This window comes from Neolamprologus brichardi, chromosome 5 (assembly GCF_056152115.1).
Source record: "Neolamprologus brichardi isolate AB-2024 chromosome 5, ASM5615211v1, whole genome shotgun sequence".
NCBI classification, from domain to species: Eukaryota; Metazoa; Chordata; class Actinopteri; order Cichliformes; family Cichlidae; genus Neolamprologus; species Neolamprologus brichardi.
The window spans coordinates 34,154,571-34,180,103 of record NC_142108.1 but is presented as its reverse complement, the minus strand read 5'-3'; the positions used below and the strand labels follow the sequence as shown (position 1 = coordinate 34,180,103).

At 44.4% G+C, this 25,533-nt stretch overlaps 1 protein-coding gene across 2 annotated transcripts; it reads left to right on the top strand.

Annotated features, from left to right (window-relative positions):
• Positions 1 to 2,154: 2,154 nt before the first annotated feature.
• LOC102797182 (DDB1- and CUL4-associated factor 1-like) lies at positions 2,155 to 23,541 on the top strand. Of its 2 annotated transcripts, none has more exons than XM_087841121.1 (30): positions 2,155 to 2,325; positions 4,149 to 4,345; positions 4,461 to 4,537; positions 4,654 to 4,727; positions 6,305 to 6,418; positions 6,842 to 6,979; positions 7,319 to 7,933; positions 8,084 to 8,185; positions 10,820 to 10,978; positions 11,066 to 11,245; positions 11,345 to 11,454; positions 11,655 to 11,754; positions 13,342 to 13,511; positions 13,680 to 13,804; positions 14,227 to 14,303; positions 14,644 to 14,808; positions 14,966 to 15,121; positions 15,782 to 16,423; positions 16,504 to 16,781; positions 16,872 to 17,070; positions 17,355 to 17,437; positions 18,531 to 18,615; positions 18,794 to 19,027; positions 19,428 to 19,521; positions 19,614 to 19,718; positions 21,558 to 21,631; positions 21,703 to 21,792; positions 22,191 to 22,349; positions 23,024 to 23,144; positions 23,292 to 23,541. In XM_087841121.1, the coding sequence occupies exons 2-30, from the start codon at positions 4,155 to 4,157 to the stop codon at positions 23,360 to 23,362; spliced, it is 4,788 nt and encodes a 1,595-aa protein (XP_087697247.1). In that variant the 5' UTR covers positions 2,155 to 2,325; positions 4,149 to 4,154; the 3' UTR covers positions 23,363 to 23,541. The 2 variants fall into 2 exon arrangements, with proteins under 2 accessions (XP_087697247.1, XP_087697246.1); XM_087841120.1 differs by lacking the exon at positions 2,155 to 2,325 and adding an exon at positions 2,463 to 2,699.
• Positions 23,542 to 25,533: the final 1,992 nt, after the last annotated feature.

Here is a 25,533-nt window from a genome sequence, read left to right as displayed (position 1 = left end):
ACAGTTAGTGTGGGGTGTTTTCTCCAGTCGCAGTGCTGTGATCATGGACCAACATCTCCATGTTGGTCTCATCTGTCCAAAGGACATTGTTCCAGAAGAATTGTGGTCTGTTCAGGTGGAGCTTTGCAAAGCTAAGACATGCTGTCATTTAAAAAAAAAAAAAAAAACGCCATACCTGGTAATATTTATTTAAAGCTAATTACTGTATTAACACAATTGATCTAAAATCAGAAAAAAACAAAATAGAAAATATAATTTCACTCTCCACCATTTGACCTTAGAACTGAAGAAGCTTCTCGGATGAAGGTGAAACGTCTTCAAGCAACTTAAAGAAGTCCAGACGCTTTTCTTTGCAAGCTCCTTTGACTATGATGACCTGGATGACTGAGAACCTTCACAGATATAATTTTTGAAATATTTTTTACTGCAACAACCACAAACATGTTTAACGAATCATTTTCATAACTTGAAATGCAAATATAAATTGTAAACTTTAAAAACATATGTTGTCTATTGTTTACTGGTCATTTTCTCTGTGTGCTAAGGGCTGATTACTACAGGGCCATTACACGTGATGCTTCACAAAAGTAACGCAGGCCAGTTATTGTAATGCAAGTCGCCAGTAACACTGAACTGTTTTGCTGTGAGCCATCAGCCGCCATCACGGCCGCCTTGACCTCTGCGTTATCGAGTGCCGTGTCAGCTGCCATGGCGGTTGCCAGCCGCGATGGCGGTTGCCAGCCAAACCCATCTGTTCTCTGATTGGATTGTTAAATTTGTGATTGACATGACATTGGCCAATCAGATGAAAGGAAGAAAAATGGGGTCGAAATTCGTACTTGTAACTTGAAACTTGAGAGCAGAGTTTCACACGTATTTTTTGGCAAAGTCCACACACAAATTATTTTTACACGCACAAATCCTGATTTACAACTACAAAATATTTATGACCACAATTTGAGCCCATACAGCTGATACTAGAAAGTAATATTAACTCCGTTATTCCCATCACTGGTTGTGAATAAAATCAAATCCATCCAGCAGTCTGGGAACCTCTTTCTGCTTCATCACATTTTGAACTACAAGTTTTTTTTTTAATCTTTATTAGCAATTCAAACATCACAGAATTAAATGAGCAAAAGACAATGTCAGAGGGTTTTGTGTAATAACAATTAGACACAGAGTAGAGGTTGAATCAGAAGATATTAAACAAGAAGCATAAGTTTACAGTTTTAATTGCTTTTATATTATGGGAACGTTGTATAGTTTTAAAATATTGTCTGGTTTCATTTATAAATCACTGAAAAAACAGTTTTGTATTTAAAAAAATGGATTTATGTGTATGAAATTTCTTTCAAAATTCTTTTTATTAGACAAAGGTTTCAATGCATGTATACAATAATACAAAATGCTTCAAACTTTCATTCTTTTTCCCACCCTAACCATTAAACAAAAATAATTGGCAGCCTGCTGCCCAACTAAACCAAAAACACAGAACCTGGCCAAGGATAGAGGCCCACAGTTCATCCGTAATATGAAAGGTAAGGTCCTGTTCCCATTTAGATTTGATAGCAGCTACTAAAGAGGAAACATTGGAAATTAAATTGTACAAGGCTAATATTATGCCCCTTGAGGTTGGGTTGACCATTAAAAAGTCGTCTACTGGGCCCTTGAAGATGTATATGAAATTTTCAAATAAAATTTGTTAGCCCCATTTGCAGAGTAATCAAAAAAGCCAAACAATAATTTCCATAACAGTCAGAATAGATAAAAGAAACAACAAAAATCTTGCCAGAAATGATTGGTACATAAGCAGGACCAGTATAAGCGAGAAATATTCTCTTTCTGACATGAACAGTTAACAGCAATGTGTTTTTTTAAACATCGTACAAGAAAAGTTATAGTGGGGTAAAAACGACGAATGACTTCAAAATATATTTCCTTTACTTTGTTGGTAATGTCCAACTTTTCTTCCACTCCAGGTCTCGGTATAAATTATTCCAGTAAGCAACGTCACGGTTGTCTTCCTTGTTTTTGTCAGAACACCAGCAGGGATGGCGTGAAACACTGTGGCATAGTCCTTTTGGTGGAACGGGAATTTTGAACTACAAGTCCCAGGGAGAGCGTCGCCTGTGTTTCGTCATCTAACGTCGACTCGTTCTGTTGACGTCGTGTGCGGCCGCCGGGAGAAGTTTGAAAATAAACGTGAAAGTTTTTTTCTCGTGAAACGTTGAGTGTCGGCGCGGTTCGAGCTGCTGCTGTGAGGCTGAGCTGTGAGAGTTTGTACCGAGGAGGGAGCGGAGCGCAGAGGAAGCTGCTACTCCGGTGAGTGACGTGCGAAACTCAGAGAAGCTAGCTGTGTCCGACATGCGGCTGCCGCACAGCGCCGCTTCCAGTGCGCTCAGAGGGGCTTGGCGCCTTATCTCACCGCGGTGGGACCCGGAGGGAGGGACAGGGTGACTGGGGGAGGGCAGTCGGACAAAAATAAAATAAACAAAAAGATGCGAGTCGAGTTAGAGCGAGTTAGCCGAGTTTGCTAACTGCTAGCCGGGCTGAGCTTACCCTCTAACCTCTGAGCCCGGTATCCGTGCAGAGGCCACCTGTTGGTGCACAGGTGTTTCCAGCTGTCACAGCTGTGTTTGTGTGTGAAGAAGCCTCCCGTCATGCCTCAGCGCAGAACCTCTCTGAGACGGCGGCTGGTGAGTTATAAAGCCTGCCGTTGTTGGTCGGACAGCAGCAGCTTCGACTGTGCTTACAGCGCTCAAAGTGCGGTTTGACCAACAACACGTATCGTAGAAAACATAACATCTCTGGATATTTCCGCAGAATGAGGCTTTTTAAATGACCCGAGTGCCTCCTACGATATCTGTTTACATACACGTTTTGCTTGAAAAATAATATTTAAAATACATTTGAAATGAAATTAAAAGCAGCAACTTCCTAACGGCTCTTTCAACACAATCTTTGAGGTGTTGTACCTCAGTATTTGAACAAGCACCGAGTGGATTTGATGACAGAAGAAGTTAGGAAGTTTGAAAAAGTCCTAAAAAAGTTATTTTTTACTTGTCTTTGTTATAATTTATATCAGAACTCTTCATAATTTAAAAAATATGTCATAAAGATGCATGCTGGCTCATGTTCAGCACAATTAGGACTTAAAAAACAATTCAGGATTTTGCATACTCGTACAGTTTAATCAGAAAAGGCATTAGCGGGTTTTTAAGTAAGTAAGGCTTATTTATATGCTGCTTCTCAAGTACAAAACTCACAAGTGCTTCACAATACAGAACACATTCAGCAGTTAATATGGTAGGAAAACTCAATAAAGTCCACAGAGCTTATGTCCAATGGAAGCAAGTTCCACAACCACAAAACTGCTCTCCTTTTGTCTTTAGCTGGACCTTTGTGCAGCCTCCGAGCGTTAATCGTCTGACTTCAGACATTTAAACCACATGGATGGTTTTAGTAACTCACTGCTATATGGAGGCTTCTGACCATGGAGGACACATCACCAGGATTTTAAACCGAACATTAAACTTTATGGGGAGCTGGTGTAAGGAAGACAGACTTTTATTTCATGTGAACCAAACCAGGCCATAAACAGATATTATTCTAGTCTTTTCAATTAAATTAAATAGAATTTTGTATTTTTATCCACTCACACTTTCATCCATACCCCAAAGTAAAATCAGCAGGATTTTAATCAGTTTCTGTTGTTTGGGTTTAATTTAGTTTAAAGTCACATGCTTGTGGTTTTAATTAAATGTGATCCAGTTTTGCTCACTTGTTGAAGTCACACTCCACAGTTCCACTTTAAATCAATGCTATTAAGGCGTCTCAGCATCGACAAACTGCTGGAGACACTTTTGGTCCATGTTGACACGACGGCGTCACACGGCTGCTGCAGAGTTTTGTGTTTTTATCCTGCTGGAATCAGCCATCAGACGATGGCACACTGTGGTCATAAGGGGATGCACATGATCAGCAACATTACTCAGATGACCTTCATACCATCACAGCACCAGCCTGAAGTGTCTATGATGAATAAAACTGCACAAAAGTATTTTTCTCTTTAACTTTAGCTCCACATCTAATACAGCACTGAATGATCTGCCTCTTCCTCTCCTCCTCCTCTTCCTCTCTTCCAGGCAGCAATGTCTTCTGCAGACGAAGAGCAATCGGCCGCCATCGCGGCCGCCTTGACGTCTGCGTTATCGAGTGCCGTGTCAGCTGCCTTGGCGGTTGCCATGGCTGTTGATTCAAAGGCGGATCTCTCTGCAATGCTCGACGAATGGGAAGAAGCACAGAGAGGCCCCACAGAGCAGCTGGTGTCCATCTTAAACAGGTTTTTTTTTTTTTTTTTTTTTCACGCAGATGACGTGTGACGTCAGAGCCTCTCAGTCTGAGTCTGTGGGTCCATCTAGAGTAGAAACTCTGTCTCATCAGTGTGTTTTCTGCAGAATATCGGAGCTGATTGAGAAAGAGACGGGAGAGTATCACAAAGCAGACCCGGATCCGTTTGATGACCGTCATCCAGGTGAGTCCTGGACCCTCTGGCCTCTGCATGTTTTCCACACTTGGTTCCGTAAAATGATTTCATCAACCAATCATTCAAATTGTTCAGACTTTTGTGACTCGCGTCTAACGTTGCAGGACGGGCGGACCCTGACTGCATGCTGGGACAACTCCTGAAGATGCTCTTTATGAACGATGACTTCACTAACGCAGTAAGGGCTGCTGCTTGTTTTTGTCCTCTTGTAAAGCAAATGATGGAGTGTGGTTCCAAGGGTGCGCAGTCAGCTGGGGCAGCCTTATCAGGCTTCATGCTTTGAGTACAGAAGCTCCACCCAGCAGCCATTTAAGCCTTTAGCTGGTGCCAGGATCGTATGGTATTGAATCTTTATTTTGAACATGTTAAAATAGTATAACAACAACAATAACAGAGGAAAAATGAGACAAACAAACAAAGCAAAAGCACTTTGTCTTCCTGTTTATGCCCTGCTCATCAGAAAATCTTCATTACAATTTGTTACATGTATTATTTATTTATTTATTATTATTTTTTATAACCCCAGTAACACGTCAAAAGATATACACATTTACATATATATTGTCATGAACTGGCTGTGTGGAGTTAGATGACGACCCAAACGCAAGCTCACAAAGGCAGGAATGAACTCAAAACACAGCTTTATTGCTGGAGAGAAAAAACATACAAACTAAACTGGAAACTATAACATTATACGGAGAAACACACGGCCATGGATGAGGGAGAGCACGACACAGAACTGACATAAATCTGACATAAATACACAGAGGGTTAACGAGGGCAGTGGGAGCACACGGGGACACAGCTGACACAGATAATCGTAACGAGACAGGGCAGGAGTGAACACAACATGACGCATACTGACGAGAGACTGTCAAAGTAAAACAGGAAGTACACAGAGGTTCAGACAGGAGGAGAGAGAGAGCACAGACATAACGGGCTGAGGCAAACATTGAATGAAACACAAGGAGGGGAGACGAGGGCTCACAGATACACAGAGGGGCACACAGGGGGTAAAAGTCACAAATCAAGGAACAACTTAACAGAACAACCTAGAAACCAGGGCATAAATAAAGAACAAAACACACGAAAACTAAGAATACTGGGCCAGGATCATGACATATATATATTTATATAAGCATACTTGTGCACCCACACATACACATACACATCATTATTGTGAAAGTAGTGGTGAGAACGCCTGATCAGAGCCCTGCCTCCTCCCCGTACTTTGCAAAAACTGTATTTTTTGAGCCGCTGTTTAAACTGAGGCATGCTGGGACATTGCTTCAGTTCTTCACTTTGTTCCACAGCTTCACGCCACGCACACACACACAGTGCGCCCCAGGGTGGCTGTGGCTACAATGTAGCAATGTGGCTACATTGTAGCTACAATGTAGCCACATTGCTACATTGTAGCTACAATGTAGCTGCCATCACCAGTGTGTGAATGGGTGAATGACTAATGTAGTGTAAAGCGCTTTGGGGTCCTCAGGGACTGAGTAAAGCGCCATACAAATACAGGCCATTTACCATAATTTGCGCAGTGAGAAAATGAACCAGATCTGTCGTTTTAAAGTGGGAATCAAGCAAATCTGCTTTAATAGACAAAGTCTTTGTTCACTCTCCTTTCTTTACAGCCCCATCACTTCATCATGTGTCCACAGTTTAGAAATGAGGCCAGTGAACGTTGTCTCGAGCAGGTAGCGGCACAGTTTGTGCTACACTGTAAGTTTGTTTTTGTGTGTTTCGCAGCTGCTGGACACGTACATAATGACCAGCAGGGAACACAGCCTCAACACAGCAGCCTGCCGCCTGCTTCAGAACATTTGCCCGGGCCTGGAGACGGCCGTCGTCTTTCAAGAGAAGGTAAACATTATTTATTTATACATAAATCGCTGTTAGATTATAGAGCTGGTGTGTGTGTGTTCAAAAGAAAAATATTGATACGTCTATAAAGTGTCCTAAAAATATTTTACTATGATGGGTCACATGTTTGGAGTGGTCCATGTGGAGTTAGAGGATTTGTTAGTTTATACAGTTCTAATAAATGACAGTATATGGATGTGCATATCAAAACTGATGTGCATTTCTTTTCATGATGATGCATTAGAAAAAGTTTTTGCTGCGTAGATTAAAGAGGAAGTGATGGTTGTTCTGTAGGAAACATGGGAATAATTAATTTGAGTAATTATCACAGAGACATTTATTAAAAGGTTTCCGACTCCTGTGAGCAGCGCTGGTTTCTGATAGGCTGTTCCTGTTCTTTGCTCACCTGTGCTCTCTGTGCAGGAGGGTCTGGCTGAAAGGTTGTTCGGCTGGGCTCGTGAAGCAGAGCGCCCGCTGTGTGTCTACGCCACGGGTTTGCTGGCCCGAGCCATGAGCAACCAGGAAGTGGCGGCCAACTACAGAGAAGAGAACGCTCAGCTGGTGGGTGGCAGTAATTAAAGACTGTTGTGACATGATCCACAGGGTTCTAGATTCCCTTTTAGCATTTTGTAGTTTGGAAGTGACGATGTTTGGATGAGAGGACGGCGTGCTGCGTTATCAGCTAATGCTAGTTAGTTTTGTTAATGTGCTGCATGCATAGACCAGCAGCAAACATGTTATTAGTGCATCGAGTGTGCAGCGTCCTGGGGTTAAAAGTCTGTTTCACCTTCATAAAGCAGGAAGTCTGTAATGGCTGTAATCTTTTATATACAGTCTTTGTGCTTGATTTTGAGAGTTTTTGCATCAGCGTCATAAAATCTGAGTTTCCTCATCCTCCAGGTGCCGGTTATGATCAAGCGGCTGCACGAGCTGCAGTCTCAACAGGCCACGAGTCACTTTAGTCCCACCCACACCTCAGAGAATCTACCTCAGGACTCTCAGGCTGAAACTGCACAAACCTCAAGCGTCACAACTTCCCAGCAAGACCCGATGGAGATGGAGGAAGAGGCGAGAAATGAAAGAGCCGGGGAGAGCAGCAGGACCACGTCCAACACCAAACCCACGTCTCTGCTCGGCTCAGCTCAGAAGAACGGCGGCCGCAGCAGCAGCTCCGCCCGACTGCTGCCGGGCTTCGTTTACCAAGTCGCTCCGGACTCTGCGTCCAGGGAGACGGAGGACATGCAGGGAGGAAGAGGTGGAGGAGGAGGGAAGAAACGGGCTATAAAGGAGAACGGGAGGAAGGCAAAGCAGAAACTGAACTTTGCCAACTCTTCGGACAGGAGTGGAGAGGACGCAGAGAGGACCGAGGCCAGCGAACAGCCGGCCAGCACCTCCTCGTGGTCTGAGATGAGCTCCGTGATGATCGGCACCGACTTCTGCCTTTCACCGCTGAGCCCGGCTATGGAGCAGCGGCTCATCCTGCAGTATCTGACCCCGCTCGGAGATTACCAGGAGGTAGGCACGCGAATCTGAAACTGTTTGGTGAATGCTAATAATTTTAACAACAACGTTTCCTGCTTGCTGTAGTGCTTTTCTTCTGTGAACATGATTAACGGTCAGTTCAGTTTCCCTTTAAATTGAATAGATGCTTCTCCTTGTGTGCAGCTGCTGGCTGTCTTCATGCAGCTGGACACGCGGTCGCTGCTGATGAACTACATCGACCTCAGACAGACCAACAACGTCCAGCTCACCTTCGACGCCCTGCTGGTAAGGATGACGGCGTTGCTTTGAAAAAATTAATGTGGAGGGGATTTTATGAAATGCTGTGGATGATTTTTGTGCTTTGATGCACCCTGAGGAAAGCGTTCGTACATGCGTGTATATTAGTGGTGCAGCGGATCACGGTTGAATCCGAACTGATCCCACTCCACGGTTCGGCACGCACGTGATCCGAAGATTCGAAAAAGAAGGAAAAAAAGTGTGTGTATGGTGCGCGTGGTCAGTCTGTCCAGCGATAGTTATGGTGAGTGCTAGCGGTCCAAGTGCAGGAGCAGAGGAGTTTTTGGTATTTAAGCAGCCCTTTGCTGCCCAGTCCGACCGGCTAAAGCTATTACAGAAGCTACTAGTTTAGCTGCAGACGGGAGGCCGTATTCTGTTGTGCGGAGTGGTAGATACAAAGCCCTATACTGCACCTTAATTTGTTTTTATATAATTGTGTGGACTGAGTCTTGAGTTTAATGTTTTTAATAGGCAAAAAATAGTTAAAAAGTTAATAAGTAAATGTTAAAATTTTGTCTTTTTTGCTGATCTGAAAATTGATCCGAACCATGAGATTTTTGATCCTTTGCACCACTATTATATATCATACTCATACATCATGCTCAGAGAGAGCAAGTCCTTCCAGTGTGTCAGCATCTGTTTGGTCACTTGCTGTTAGATAATTGTAATTCAGTTAGTTTGTTCCATGTTCATTGATACATTTGTTACTACGTGTTTGAACAACTGCCTTAAAGCAACATGTATGTTTGTGTGTTCTGATTGTGTTACAAGTTTGCATCACTTTCCCAACCTTATTGTGACAGAATGTGGTGTATGTTTATTTTACTAATGTAACTTACTGAGGGGTTTTTAGTGATCTTACAAAAGCAGTAAATCTTTATATCGAGATGCTTTAATGAGCCTCTCAGCAGCTCAGATCACGTTTCGCCTTGTTTGTCAGTGCAGCCCCTCCCCGCTGAGTCCGAGCGTCTGTGTGTGAAAGATAATCCAGACCTCTGTGGGTGGCTCTCAGCCCCATCACCACAGTTTGTTTCATTTTTAATGTCATGAAACTAGGGCTGCCACAAACGATTATTTTGATAGTCGACTAGTCGGCGATTATTTTTGCGATTAGTCGACTAATCAGATCATCATCCATTGAACGTAAAACGTACAGCTTATTGCACCAGCAGCATCTGCTCTTATATAACTATCATTAGCTTACAGCTTTAGAGTGTTTAAGGTATGTGCTAACTAAAAATAAAGACAAGATGAGAGTTTATTAAATTTTAATGAAATTTGCAGATTGTTTCGGTGAAGTTTAATAAACTCCTTGCTATCTAAAATATAACAGGACACCGGAGTAAATTCTCGAGCATCTCACACTTCTGATAATCAGCTGTCTGCTTGACGTTTATTCAGCTGTGTAAAAACTATAACTTTAATCTCAGCCAAACCGATTTACTCAGGAACAAATAAAATACTAAAAAAAGCCAAACAATAACATTTTTAAGTTATCTAAGTGACTTATATATCATGTTTAACCTGAGTAGCGAAAGACAGCGGTGGGTTTGGAAACGATTTGCGGGAGTCCGGTGTTCTCACGGCTCTAGTGAGCCTAGCCCCCGGCTAGCTATCGAGCTAGTGGGTAACAGACGTCTCCGAAAACGTCGGAGTGCTTTTGAAAATATGTGGTGTCTTGATAAACTGAGCAGATATTTGAGGTTTACACAGCTACATTCTCGCCTGAAAATATGTTAAACATTTATTTTGTGACCCAGAAAGAATAATAAGAGTAATATTAAAACTAACTAGCTGCCGCCATTGTTGGAAACTGAGCTGGGCTGCGCTATGAATTCTGGGACACAGTTTCTTCTTCTTCTTCGGGGTTTAACGGCAGCTGGCATCCTTGTACATGCAGTGCTGCCATCTTCTGTTTCAGTCCGTTATTACACTCTTAAATCCTACTACTTATTCCTGCGTCTTTTGGGATCTTACAAAGCTTCAAACGACGCGTCGACTGTTAAATCAGTCGTCGACGATTTTGATAGTCGACGTAATCGTGACTAGTCGACTAATCGTGGCAGCCCTAATAGGTAATTGCTGTCTCTGGCGTTCAGTAATTCTTCACCAGAGAAAAAGGAAATTAAAATGAGATTAAATGTAAATGTCTTATATTTAAATTGGTAGCTGATGCAGAATCTCACGTAGGTGAAGCTGTGAATGTTACAGGGCTGATGTTGGAAGAATGCTGCATGTTTATTTACTCTTGTTTCAGTCGTAGTCAAGTGTGGTGGTGATGATGATTAATATTATTAATATTTTTGTCCATTTCTGTGCCAGTTTAGGGATTGTTGATTAAAGCAAAGCAAACTGAAAAGGAAAATGTATTTTTTAGACAGGAAAAAACTAATGAAACTAACGAAAAAAATATTACATTTTTATATGATTTTGTTTTGAATGAGTAAATCTTATTTTTAAGATGAAATTAAATCATTTTCCCCTTGTCGGTAAAATCAGTTTATCAGTAAACCCACTCACTGTGGTTCTTTAAATCCTCCTCGTTATATTTGCAGCACCGTGTCATCTGATAAACTGACGTTCGCTGTTTGCAGCCTCACTGTGTCGTTGCTCTCTCGTCAGTATCTCGCCTCGCTGCTCCTCCATAAGAAGTTTGCCGCAGAGTTCATCGCTCACGGAGGAGTGCAGAAACTCCTGGAGATCCCGAGGCCGTCGATGGCAGCGACCGGAGTTTCTCTCTGCCTCTACTACCTGGCGTATAACCAAGACGCCATGGAGAGGGTAAAGCTAAAGCGCTCTTCTTATTGCGTGCAGGATTATTACAGCAACCGTAGCTCAGTCATGGTGAACGCCGTCCTGTGTTTGCAGGTGTGCACGCTGCCCGACGGCGTGCTGTCCGACACGGTGTCCTACGCGCTGTGGCTGCTGGAGTCGTCCCACGCGTCGGGCGTCTGCCACGCCACCATGTTTTTCTCCATCTCCTTTTCTTTCCGAGCGGTGCTGCAGCTGTTCGACCAGCAGGACGGCCTCCGCAGGCTCGTCAACCTGGTCAGCCGCAAATCTTTACTCTTAAGTTATTTAAACTAATTTCAGAAGTAACTATTTCTTTCGATCTGACACTTTTAGCATCGTCTCCTCTGCTTGTAGATCAGCACTCTGGAGATCCTGAACATGGAGAGCGAGCTGTCCAGGCTGAGCGATGACCAGGTGTTCTCCAGCAGGCAGACGGCCAAACACACCTGCATGGCGCTGCGCAGGTGAAACGATGGGTGGAAAATTCTTATCTGACATAGCGGCCATGTTTTATTTAGATATTTGTACATATATAATGTATTTCTTTATTGTGTTGCCGGGTAGAAGTAAATAAATGCTCTTCAGTCTCAACATGCAGGCAGTTCCTCTCTGCTTGTGTTCAAGTTTGAACACACACTCATTGATTATCGATTACTTTGTGAAGGTACTTTGAGGCTCACCTCGCCGTGAAGACCGAGCAGGTGAAGCAGTCGCTGCACGCGTCGGACGGCGGTATCGTCATTCCCCAGCAGCCGTTTTACAAGGTACTCGATGGAGTTTGTGAGTCGTTGCTGTGCTTTTTTATTTAAACCGCAACAACAGATTTCTCCTCTTGTCAGTGAAGATGAAAATGCTGACGAGCCTCCTGCTTTTGATCTGAAACGTTGTGTTTTATAGTTCTGTGATCGTCATGTGACTCGCTGCCTTTCTTAGCCTGGTTGTGTGTTTGTAAGAGAAGGACCGCCTTATAACGCAACTCTTAATCACATTTGTGATCTGGATTTACCGTATTTCCAGGACTACCAAGCGCACCTGAATATTAGCCGCACTAGCTAAAATCAAGGGGAAATCCTGTTTTGTACATACATTAGCCGCACCTGACTAAAAGCTGCAGGTGTTTCAATGTTGACTTATCATATGTAAGAGAATATGCACAAAGGGAATTGTCAGGAAAGAGATGGCTGTTTGGAGACACACCCCTTTTATTAATATTTTGAAAAACAAGTTCAAAGAAACTTTTTAGGTACATGTACAAGTAGCGGTAATTACAAGTACGAAACATGTACTGTGCTTCATAAACGAGTAACAAATGTAGTACATAACAATAACCTACAGCACACCAGAAAAATAGATTCGGCCTACCTTTTAGGCTCAGGTGCAGTGACACGGCTTTAACAAGAAGAAAAGTCAGTCATTCACCATCTTTCTCTTCTTCCTGCACTAAAACCACCAAAGTCCTCTTCTCCAGTGTCGGATACGAACAGGCTCAGGATGGCTTCGTCATCCACTCTCAGCTTCTCTCCTTCGTTGTCACTTTCAAAACCAAACAAATCCTGGTTGTCAGTGTCAGAGTCGAACACCCTCTGAAGGGCCGTGGCGGTGTCTCCATCATGCAGCAGTCCAGCCCTTCGAAATCCGTTGGTGATCGTGGATGTTTTCACACTTTTCCACGCTGTCAGAATCCACTGGTGGAGTTGAGCATTTATCGCCGCTCATCATCCACGCCTCCCGCTGAACGCGTAGCGCTACTTTGAAGTTTGTTTTTCACGCTACTTGTACGGCACTATGTTGCCTGGCGGATGGACATGTGACCAACATACCACTCTTGAGCCCCAATACTGTGTGTCTGATCACATGCCCTTCCGCCAGGCAACGTAGTGCCGTACAACAGCAGAACAAACAAAACAAATCCTCTTACAATATCACAAAAATTACGGACAATCCTTAGAAAAGCCGCAGGGTTCAAAGCTTGTGCAAAAAGTAGCGGCTTATAGCCCGACAATTACGGTAAATATTTAAATATGTGTTGAACTTGTCGAACTTGTGGATTATAATATAATTTAACATTATAATGTGGCTGTAAGCAGATAAGCTGTTTCATGTTCACCTATAAGTAGTAGTGATGCTTCAAAATACGTAAAATGATGACCTCAGAGAAGCTGTTTGTTTGCTCTAAATGACAATTTAAATGTACAATGTTTATGATATAAGGACTTAAAGTTTAAAAATGCGAGTTGTTCAAACACTGAGCACAGACTGAATATAAAAGATGGACGTAGCAGCCGTGACATTTAACTTTGGCTCTTGGCTTCATATACAACTCATGAAAGTCTGCGTCTTCCTGCTTTCAGGCCTACTCGTACAGCAGAGAGCAGATTATTGAGATGATGGAGTTTCTCATCGAGTGCGGGCCTCCTCAGCTCCACTGGGAGCCGGTCGAGGTCTTCTACAAGTTGGCCTGTGTGCCCTTAATGCTGCAGCTCATATCTACAGCCTGCGACTGGAGGACTTACTTTGGCAGGTAACCCTCACGCACATACCTGCACGCTGCGAGCACTCGGTGGGAGTTTTAATGACACAGAAAGGAGTCGGTGGAAAAGCAGCTTTGCTTACTTTCTGTTTGTGTTGCTGTTGTCTTCGTACGCAGCACTGATGTGTAACTGGAGTCTTTTTCATTTTTTTTCACCAGGAGTGACACTGTGCGCTACGCTTTGGACATCCTCTCCATCCTGACGGTGGTTCCTAAAGTCCAGCTGGTCCTGGCAGAAACCGTAGAAGTTCAGGATGAAGCCAGGTCCCCCGTTTCCACTGTGGGTCAGTAAATCTGATCGTTTTCTCCTCGAGTGCTGCTAAAACTCTTCTGATTGTTTCCAGCTGCATGTAACATTGAAGGATTCAGGATTTGAAATAATCCTTATGAATCTTACACACAATCCAACTGTCTTCTGATTGGTTGCCACTCTCAAACAGAAAGCTTGGACAGAGGGTGGGTGTGGCTTCTGTGCTCACAGCTGATCGTTTTAGGGATGTCCTCCTGCTCATGGACATGATGCAGATCCAAGAGTAGATAAAACTGGGCGCTCGGAGCAGCCTGGCTTACTCGATCTCTAAACCTTAAAATGATAAACATTCATAAACATTCGTGTGACAGTAAATGAGGAAAAGCACAAACGCTCCACTGTAACTGAGAGATTTTGTTAACCTTGTTCTGCGCGTGACTCTCACCTGTGCTTCAGGTATGAGCATCATTCTGGGCGTGGCAGAGGGCGAGGTGTTTGTCAACGATGCTGAGATCCAGAAGTCTGCACTGCAAGTAAGGAGAAGCTTTAAATATGTTAATGAGATTCTCCCGACTTTGATAACGTCCAGAAAAAGGGTCTGTGGCCAATCAGAATGAGAAGATTGCAGGTTAACAGCACATGAGCGCACATTCATGAAGGATCAGCACGTTATGACTCATTAGATCAGCCTGTGAGGTCTCAGACGTCCCTCCTTAGAAACAAACTTTGCAGGCGTATTTGCAGAGATCGGCTCACGAATCTGAATGTTTAAACTATTTTATCAGATAAAACTGTTTCAGATGCAGCGTTTGTGCAGCAGCCTGATGAAAATTTGTCTTTCGTTTCCTCTCTTCTCTTCTAAAATCGTCACAGGTGATAATAAACTGCGTGTGCGCCCCTGACCAGAGCCTGAACTCTGTGGGGGCTTTTGCCGTTACCCCTCTCAAGCCATTACTCCATCCCCAGCAGCCCCCCACCCCTCACAACAGGGTGTTGGCCCACATGTGGCAGGTGGTGCAGAACAACAACGGGATAAAGGTAAGAGCAGCAGACGAGCAGTGGGAATTGTCCCGGTTTGATCCCGGGAGGAGACTCGATCCTTTTGGGGTATCTGGGGTACAAATCTGCCCCGCTGCTGTAAATAAGAGGTCACCTGAAAGCGAAATGCTTTTCGTGTTCCTCGCGTCGTCTCCAGGTGCTGCTGTCCCTGCTGTCAGTGAAGATGCCCATCACGGACGCCGACCTGATCCGCGCTCTCGCCTGCAAAGCTCTGGTCGGACTCTCTCGCAGCTCCGCCATCAGACAGATCATCAGCAAGCTGCCGCTCTTCACCAGGAGCCACATTCAGCAGGTGCGCACAGGTGTAGCTGAAGACTGAAGTTTAGGGCGTCCGGACAGTGGCGACGAAGCCGCTGAGTGCGCTTTCCTCGCCTCACTGTGTCCAGAAATCAGTTTACATGCATCTGTAAACGGTCATCTTCTGAAAGGCTTCGCTGCGACCTTTTCATACGCACTTAAAGTTGCACACTGTGGTTAACTGCAGCTTATAATATAAAATATTATTGCTTTTCTGCAGGAAGTGTTAGCAGCGTTCAGTCCTTCCACAGCTGCTCGTTGGCCTGCAGCACGCTGCCCTCTTTATAGAAAACGTGGGCGGTAATTGGTGTCAGCAGCCAGCATTATAACAAAGCAGACAGGCATGCAAAGCATAATGAGGCCCAAGTAAAATTTGAATATTGGTGTATAGACGTTTTTTAAACTCTGAGGCCAGAAAATTTGAATCTTTTGAAACCGGAGAGAGAAAAAAAATCGATTTGCATAAATGAGTCATTTCTGCTTCATCCAGCAATTTTATGTCGTTTGTTCAGGTTTTTCAGGAAACTGATGATGTAGACGCCTCAAACGACACGATGCATGAAGGTTTAACAGACTGGTGTGGTGCAGTTATAGCGATGCTGCAGATGGAGGCAGGGTGGAGGCTTTTCTCATCGTGTTTGTTTTCTGTCTCCAGCTGATGAAGGAGCCCGTGCTGCAGGACAAACGAAGCGAGCACGTCCGCTTCTGCCGCTTCGCCGCCGAGCTGACCGAGCGGGTGTCCGGCAAACCTCTTCTCATGGGCACGGACGTGTCGCTGGCTCGCCTGCAGAGGGCCAACGTGGTCGCCCAGTCACGCATCACGTTTTCCGAGAGGGAGCTCCTCGTTCTGATCAGGAACCACCTCGCGGCCAAAGGGCTTCACGACACGGCGAACACGCTCGTCAAGGAGGCCAATTTACCCGCAGCGACCCTCTGTCCAAACCCCTCCCCTTCCTGCGTCACCCCCCCGCCCTCCGCCTCAGTGGTACCCAGGACTTGCAGGTTAGCGGGTGGGATCGCGGCGCGTATCGGCAGCCATGTCGGAGCCTCTCCCGTGTCCTCAGGTGCTTCTGTTTCTCCTTGCCCCTCTTCTTCTCGACCCCTGGCACCTCCTCACCCTTCGTGCTCCTCTGCCCACCCCCCTCCCCCTCCTCTTCCTCATCCTTCACCTCAGGGACAGGGCCCGTATCCACTTGGCCGGATTTTGTTTTCACGGGAACGTCCGGCGGCCCCGTGCAGCTCAGGGAAAAAGCTCCGTGCACTGAAGCAGAAGTCGGATCACGGAGCTTTCATACAGGTCAGGGTTCGATCAGCATCATCGCGGCGCTCGCACAGACACGCCTAAGCTCAGCTGCTCTGTCTTTCCCTCTCTGTCAGACTCCAGCAATGAAGAAGCAGCTGGAACGCCACCTTCCTTCCCCTCCAACGCTCGACAGCATCATCACCGAGTACCTGAGGGAACAACACGCCCGCTGCCCCAACCCGGTCACCACGTGCCCCCCTTTCTCTCTTTTCACGCCGCACCGCTGCCCGGAGCCCAAGCAGAGACGCCAAGCCTCTCCCAACTTCACCGCCCGCCTGGGCGCCAGGGTGCTGTACCCCAAATACGGAGGCGTGGACCGAGCGTGTCTGGATAGACATCTGATATTCAGCAGGTAAAGAACGGACTCGCCGTGCAGCAAAAACGGTTATTTAGCTTATTTTCTGTTTAAAATCGACCTCTGCTTCTCCACCCCTCCGTCGAGGTTTCGTCCGATGTCGGTGTTCCACGAGGGCGACGGAGACGAGAGCGGCTTCACCTGCTGTGCCTTCTCGGCCTGCGAGCGTTTCCTGATGCTGGGAACCTGCTCCGGCCACCTCAAGTTCTACAACGTCCTCTCGGGAGACGAGGCGGCCAACTACACCTGCCACACGTCCGCCATCACACACCTCGAGCCCTCCAGGGTATCTGCACGAGCATTTAAACACACCTGTTGTTATCCTGCACAACGTTCCCCAAACATTTGCATAATTCATGCTTTTTTTTATTTGATGCTACGGTCGTCGACCGGGTCAGGGACAAATCTGCACTCAGTATATTTGAGTTTCTGATGTGAGAAGACGTCTGGTGGTGTTGGTGCTGATCTGCAGGCACTGCGGCGTCCTCGACTACCTGAGCTGACTCAGTTGTGATATGAGTCTCAGCTCTTTTTGTGCTGCTGTTAGAAAGTAACGTTTGTGCTTCTTAGGATGGGAAACTGCTGCTCACCTCTGCTTCCTGGAGCGTCCCTCTGTCGGCTCTGTGGAGCATGGATGGAGTCTTCATCAAAAAGTGAAACCACCACACCCTCACACTTCACTTTTAATTGTACACACTTGTGTATACACCAGGGATGCAACGATACCAATTTTTTCAAACCGATACGATACCGATACTTGGATCTGAGTACAAAAGCCGATACTTCTACCACACACGCACACACACACACACACACACACAGATGCAATGAATTGGAAGACAGGTTTTATTTTATTCTCTGCCGATAAAAAATAAAATCTTAATAAAAATGACCACAAAAAAATTTCAAGTGAAAAATAAGCACTTCTGTTAAATTATTGCAGAGTCTCCACATTGTAATTTAACAAAATATCACTGAACTATTGGCACTGTCTCGAGCTTTCAGAATAATAAATAAACACTTCTGTTTGGAATAAAATAAATACAAATTAGGTTTGAGAATAAAATAAACTTTTAAATTATTGCAGAGTGTCCATATTGTAAACAAAATAACGAAAGTATTTGGCATTGACGAACGAACTCCTCATCAGTCCACTGTGGCGTTAAACCGAGGACTGACATCGCACACACTGCTTGTCTTTACCTCTTTAGAAAGTTTTGGCATTTCAATTTCATATCGCAGCTCGAGTATGCTGAGAAGACGGTGCAATCCTATGTTTTCCACGACCGGCATTGGCTGGTCATCCAGAGCGATAAAATGAGTCAGAGCCTCTGTTATTTTAACTGCCCGTGGATTTTCTCTTGACATTTTTCTTCGCTTTTCCAAAACCTGAGTTAAAGTTGGCTGTTCCACACTGCTGACATTTTGTTTAGCCTAGCTACAGCAGCCTCCTGTTTCTCTTTTTTATCTGGAGCTGCCAGTCTCACTCGCCTAACCCTGTGCCTGTTTAGCACGGGATGACCCCCTAGTGGCCAATCTAAAACACTACAACAGAAATGACAAGCCACCCTCTGATTAATGAAATAAGTTGGTATCGGTTCATGGTATCGGTTAACTTTTACGAGTATGAGTACACACACATTTACAGTATCGGCCCCGATACCAGTATCGGTATCGGTGCATCCCTAGTCTACACTGCATAGACACCCTGAGGTCTGGACTGTGATGTGTCTTTTTCCCCTTCAGAAACTCCTTCGCAGACGATCACTACGTGGAGTTCAGTAAACTCTCTCAGGACCGAGTCGTCGGCACCAAAGACCAAGTCGCAAACGTAGGTCGCCCAAAATGTTCTGTTCGGCCTCCTCTCATCACAACAGTAGAAGAAGAGTTGATGTTGATAAAACTGGAATCTCTTAAATTAGAAATCTTTTGCATTTAAACTGCTGACAGCAGGAAACCGTAGATTTGGAGCTCATTTGATTCTCATCGTTTGTCTTCGTGTCCTGAAGATCTACGACATCCAGACGGGTCAGAAGACGCTGACCCTGAACGACCCCGCCCTGGCCAACAACTACAAGAGGAACTGCGCCACCTTCAACCCCACTGACGACCTGGTGCTAAACGACGGCGTGCTGTGGGACGTGCGGGCGTCGCGGGCCATCCACAAGTTCGACAAGTTCAACATGAACATCAGCGGGGTCTTCCACCCCAACGGCCTGGAAGTCATCGTCAACACGGAGATCGTATCCTCTGATGGTGCCAGGGGCCGTCTTTTCTTTCCTCTTCTTTCCTTTACTGCAAAAAATATTCTTAAAATGAAACGGGTCGTTTAAAAAACATTCTGGGCCCAGTTAATGAGATGAGCGCTGAGCCCTGCATGTTTCTGGTCATTAATGCTGCTGGTTTAATGAAACAGGAGAATCTGCTGCCCTCAGTAGAGAATCACCTGAGCAGGCGCATTTTTAAAAATTCAGCCTCGTCCCAATTTACCCTGCTTAAAAAAACATATTCAATATTTTTAATGCATATTACCTGATAAACCATAATGTCAGTCTCCAAAACTCTAGTCAAAGTTTAAGATCAGATTGTTGATCACAGCTGTAACAAAACGAGCTGCACGTGTTCCTTGACAGCAGGCGTCAGTGGGACCTGAGGACCTTCCACCTGCTGCACACCGTCCCCGCCCTGGACCAGTGCAGGGTGGTCTTCAACAGCAACGCCACCATCATGTACGGAGGTACGAGCGTCCGAGTCATTACGAGCACGGCGAGGGGCCGAATCGCCGCTCTGACGTACGATGTTTTTCCCTCTTCCCGCTCTCGCACGCAGCTATGCTCCAGGCCGACGACGAGGACGACGCGATGGATCAGCAGATGAAGGGTCCCTTCGGCTCGTCCTTTAGAACCTTCGATGCTACGGACTACAAGCCCATCAGTAAGCCTTCACTTCCTGTCACTGTTGGTCAAATACAGCATATATACTGGGGCTGAGGATCGTCACTGATTTCTAGAATCGATTCAATCTGGGGAATTTTGCCTCAGACAGTCAGAAATATTATAATTCAGATCATGCATCCGTACATTTCCATATTTTTATATCTATAGAAAGAAAGCTGACACCTGTGAGACTTTATCAAAGGTGTGAGCATCACAGCAGACGCCTTTGTGTCAAAGTAGCTGAGGATGAAACAGAAAAACATGAAGGAGGTTTTCCTGGCCTGGGATTTATAAAAATATTCTGCAGTCGATCAAAAACGAAAGAAAACCATTAATCAGCACATGAACATTACCTGATGCTGCTGACGTGAAGCAGAGCAAAGTTACAGAGGTTTGATTTCTAGGGGTGGGGGAAAAATGGATACTGTGTAGCATGGTGATATTTTGTTTGCTAATAATGTATGGATACAGGGACAGCAGAAATCGATACTTTGTTACAAAAAGGTTTTTGTGCTCTGACTTCAGAGCATGTTGATCCTTTTTCTGAGCAAGAATCCTGACATTCCTTCACTGTCCAAATGTGTTTAACTTGTTTTTGGCAGCAATAAACATGACAGTTTACTTATTTTAATTTAAGACATGTTTTTATTTTAAGTAAGTTTAAAACTTTTTATTTAATGTAAAATTATATTTTGTTTTAATTTACTTTCAAATTCTTCAGTTGCTGAAGGGGCTGCATAGTTTTCATAAACTGCATAGTTCAGAATAGCTATAATTGTACCAGATGGTTGATTCAGTTAAGTTGGACTAGACTGTAATACAAACCGTTCAGTTTGTCAACAATAAAACTGAAATGAGAGAAAGACTGAGTGTGAGACTTTGATATTAGAGAAAATGATGATTGATGAAGTTTACCTTTATGTACAGAATCTGAATATCGCAAAATATTTTTAAAAATTACAATAATATCGTATCGTGGGATGTATGGTGATTCCCACCTCTATTGATTACAGACTCAGCATTTTGCAGTTTTGCATAAAGTTAAAAAGTTTACATTTGTCCAGAAGCCTGTTAAACAGCAGAAATGAGGTTTTCTTTTTGGAAGTAAGTAAAAGGAAAAAAACAGCAGCCGACAGCCTGTAAACAACGGTAGACTTGTGCGTAACAAGCAAGCAGATAATGCAGAAAACAATAGAGAGAGAGAGCTGTGCATGACGTGTGATTTTATTGTGGTGAAGGCAAAACAGTAAAAGTCAGAGTGAGTTCATGACGATGTTTATGTGAAGCGTAGTTTGGATCTTCTTTTGCTGCTGGTTCAGTCAATATTGTTTGGAGAGATAAAACCTGCAGCTTCAGAATCAGCACAAAAATGGCGTAAACACAAAGCTCGGCTTTCAGCCCCGAGCGTGTCCGTGCCGTCGGGTGAGAAAGGCGACAGCTCGCTGATTCTGATGCGTCGGCGGGTCGAGCTTTGTGTTTACGTCTTTGTGCAGAATCCGTGTTCCTGCTCTCAGTTGCTGTTTTAGCTGTTTGGTGGTTGTAGAAACTTTGTGAGGTGTAACCTGAGATTCTGGCGTTTCGGGCAAAATACATTTATGATAAAAAATCGATTCAGGATTTTAATAATTCGATATCACGTTATCCAAGCTAGAATCGATTTTAATCGATAAATCGATTATCAAAACCCGCCCCTAATATATACATATGTTTTTCTCATATGTGTTTGATTTTATTTTAAAGGTCAGGTTGGTGTTGACCTGCCAGGCTCAGCTGCTCCTCCTGCTTTTACGCGCCGAGGTTTGAAGAGCTCGAGCTTCATGATGTTTTTGTTTTTCAGCCACTGTGGACGTGAAGAGGAACATCTTCGACCTGTGTACCGACACCAAGGACTGCTACCTGGCTGTCATCGAGGTACTTCAGCATCCGCGCTATCAGAGGGTTTATTGTTGCAGACATGCTAACGTGATGCGTTTACTCTGCAGAACCAGGACGCAGTGGGCTTGGACACAGTGTGTCGTCTGTACGAGGTGGGACGCCAGAAACTCGCCGAGGAGGGAGACGACGACGATCAGGTGAGCGTTTGTTTTCTTTTGTCTGTGACGACCCGACCTTCACGTGGAGGCTCATCTCTGACAGCTGGGTCTCCAGAACAGCTGCTTTCAGGGAAAGAGTCCACGGTGTCCCCGTCACTGTGACCACAGCTTTTTATTTTTAATTGAAGTCTTGTGCGACTGCTCAGGGAGCCGACCTGAAGTGGAGATGAGCAGTTTTATCCAAAAGCTTCTTCTTCTCTTACTTTTGATGCTTCTTTGTCTGCCGTTTCTCGTTCTTCTGCTTTTTCTGCTCTTTGATTTAATTATTATTATCTGTGAAACTTGTTTTACTGAGAAACTTCCTCTCTTGCTGTTTCTGCCACGTAAGGTCGTCGTGATCGAGTTCATTTTTTAAAATTTATTCTGTACTCTTCCAGGATGACGAAGATCAGGACGATGACGATTCTTCTGACTCCGATGACGACGATGATGACGACGACGACGACGACTTGGACACAGACCCGCTCATAGAGGAGCTGGCCAATAACAACGAGGCAGAGAACGAGGAACAAGCCGACTCGCCCAGAGACGAAGAGGTACCCGACCCCCTAAATCCATCGACCAATCAGCTTCTTTTATTTTTCACTTTTCTGTGAAAGAATTGATGAAGACAACACTTTGATAGTTTACTGAATATATAAATGTCTTGTTTTGTTTAACTTTATTTTCTTATAGTAAATATGATTTATAGAAGAACTTGTTGTTCATATTAGTAAAATTTACTTTGTTTATGGATCATTTGTTCTGAGCTCACTCAGCGTTGTCGTCGTGACGACTAATATCTAAAATAAAAGCAGTTACATTAAAGCAATAATGCTTCTTTAGCTTCTTTCACATATTCATGGAAACTCAAATTACCAGAGACATTGAACGCACCTCACGGCCTGCTGTAGTCAGATGGGAGAGTGCGTTCTTGGAGGCTGCGCTTCATCTCTCACAGTGGATTTAACGTAACCACAACACTGCGACGTGTGCTCTTTATAAACTTGAGTCCAGCTCGGAGGCGGCGGCAGTAAAAACAGTCCGTGCTGGATGTTACTTCCACACTGAAATGATGTGACTGCTTCCCTCGCGTCAGAGGAGAAAAATCAGTTTGAGTCATTAAAAAAAGTTATTTGTTTTTTAGAGTTTCACATCTTCTCTGGTCCTCACAGTTCAGACCGCACTGGGGAGACTGGTGGGACTAATCTTGTTTTCCTTTCACGCTCAGATCGCTGATCTTCTGGCCGGCGACAGCGATGATGACAACGACAGCAACGACAACAACGACTCAGAAGACTGGGAGAGCGTCATCGACGGCTCTGAGCCGTTTGACGCTGACGGATCAGAAAGTGAGTGATGATCCAGGTTTGTTTGCTTTAAGTCTGTTTTACCTTCGAGCTTTTTACAAACTCACATCCGGGCGAATCTGCAAAAACAGCCTGCATAAGTACATTTCAGAATATAATGTTGTTAAAAATGACACGTGTGTGTTGCAGTTCTCTCTGAAGCGTCCGATGACGACTTGATCCAGTCCATCCGTGACCTCCACGACCGATGGTTCTCCTGACCTCAGCGTTCTCATTCGTACCTGTTTAAATGCTCGTTTCTCTTTAAGCAGGCAGCTTGACTGTGAACACGCTCGTATGCAAATCAAATTTCTGCAATATTCTGTTTCTCTAATATATATTTTTTAAAATTTGAGAGAGATGACGAATAAATATTTCCCAGAGTTTTTGGGGCCTCAGATGTGCAGACTTGGTTTTCTTCCTCTGGGTTAAATATTGAGTTTGAAATTTTGAATTATTTTGGGTATTTTTACCTGCTGTGAAACATCTTTTTCTCCTCATTATTGATCAGTACCAGCTTTGTCTGAACTACGAAACGAGACAGAAACACAAGCTGTAAGTTTTCAAGTCCTTTCAACTCTGAAGCAGTGAGCAGTCTCTACATTTTATGTGATTATAGCTTTGAGCTTAGTATTCATATAAAAGCAGTTATTGACGTAAAAGAAAAAGAAAGAAAAAATTATTTAATATACACAAAATGTTGAGGTTGTTTTATTTAGGCCAGCCTTCTTCTTATTGGCTGCTCCAGTCAAACAGATGGGTTGAACAGCAGGTGGGCGGGGCTTCTGTTCTCAGGACTGTTTGCTCGAGCAGTACTGAAAGGCACTTTGTTTGTCAGGGTTCAGTTTGATTGTCCTGGTAAAAACTAACTGCAGAGTTGGAGGACTGAGGAAGCAGCAGAGACAGACTGGAGCAAAGACCAACAGCTTGAACTGGACCAGCAGGAAAAGGCTGGTTTAAAGAGGGTTGGTGAGGATTCCCAGTCCTTTAAGTTTGGATCTCACTGAAGAGCGGAGCAGTGAGAAGCCGGGAGGGGAAAACAAAGGCCTGAAGATTTGGGGTAAGAGCCTCCCGATGACTCTGGGTCAAAGAGAAGGACAATTGCTGGAAGCTGAGGCGAGAGCGGCCCGCCACAGCTGACCACCCAACTTCAGGGTGCTGTGGTTGAAGTTGAATCTATGATGGTTGGAGGAAAGCATCTCAGAGGATTTAATTCCCACACAAATGATCTGTAAAGGTGGTTGAAGCGTTGGAGGTGAGTCCCTGTTTAAGTCATTGCTGATGTGGAGAAATGAGAAGGATTGGTGATGTGTGTCTGTTGAAAACATCACTTTTCTGACAGCTTACAGGTGAGAATCATGTGGACCTCACACAGTTCATTAGAGCATAATTTAGATAATAAGTTTCTCTACAGTCTTACTTTCATAGAACTTGAGATACTTCAGTAGTTAAAGGGCAGCAGAAACATCTGTAGGCACTTTTTCACTGTTCTCTGCCAACCACAGCAGCAGCTCATAAACCAGAGCACGCTTTCTGCTCTGTGTTCAGGAGTGGACGGGCACATGAAATAAAGCCTGCTGGCTGCAGACGCACAGAGAACACGCCCACCACGCTCTTTACTTTCAAATCACATGACTAATCTTTTAATTAATCTTTCTTTGATTGAACATGCAGTGAGACTTTTAAAAACAGATTTTCCAAGTTCGAGTGATGCTAAACAATCACCTGGTGAGGACCTGAGGGAGAGATGTTTGCAGGCTGTGGTTTCTGCTGAGCCGACGTCCAAACGTGAAGTTGTCAGGTGTCGTGCCAAACTCGGTCTCCCCGACAGAATTTGTTTCCCCTGCGTCGGGAGCACGCGCTGGACTGTCCAAATCACGGACAAACAGTCTCCCACATTGCTGATTTTTCGTTCACAAACACTTCTTATTATGACGCATTACTCCTGAAACCTTGGAGGATTTAACTCTTTATATAGTAAAGTTACAGGAGAATAAAAATAGTTATCAGCCAAAATGTTAATGCTTTATTAAAATAATCCCATCTGATCCCCCGTGAGCAATAAATATATAATTTTCTGTTGTAACCCTCAAACTGAATGGTAATGTAACGATACTAATTTTTAACTTTTTCACAAAATGAAAACATCAGTACTTCCTGCTCCCAGCACACACCGGCAGCGAGCTGACCCTGGCTGCGCCGCCGCCTCCAGCATACTGATTTGTTCTCTGAATGTTTTCAATCCTTTCATTCCGATCTTGAATGTGACATTGTGCATACATCGCTGGTGGGCTGTGGAACAAATAGTTGAATCATAAAGAGTCGAGCGTGGTCATCAGAGACAGAAAAACATGAAAGAGACGCAGGAAGACTGCTACAGCACTAGTCTGTG

Coding starts and splice junctions, on each gene's coding strand:
- LOC102797182 (XM_087841120.1), top strand. CDS start 2,664: ATGCCTCAGCGCAGAACCTCTCTGAGACGGCGGCTG. Junction 4,538..4,653: donor GTTTGATGACCGTCATCCAG/GTGAGTCCTGGA, acceptor CTAACGTTGCAG/GACGGGCGGACCCTGACTGC. Junction 8,186..10,819: donor TCACCTTCGACGCCCTGCTG/GTAAGGATGACG, acceptor CTCTCTCGTCAG/TATCTCGCCTCGCTGCTCCT.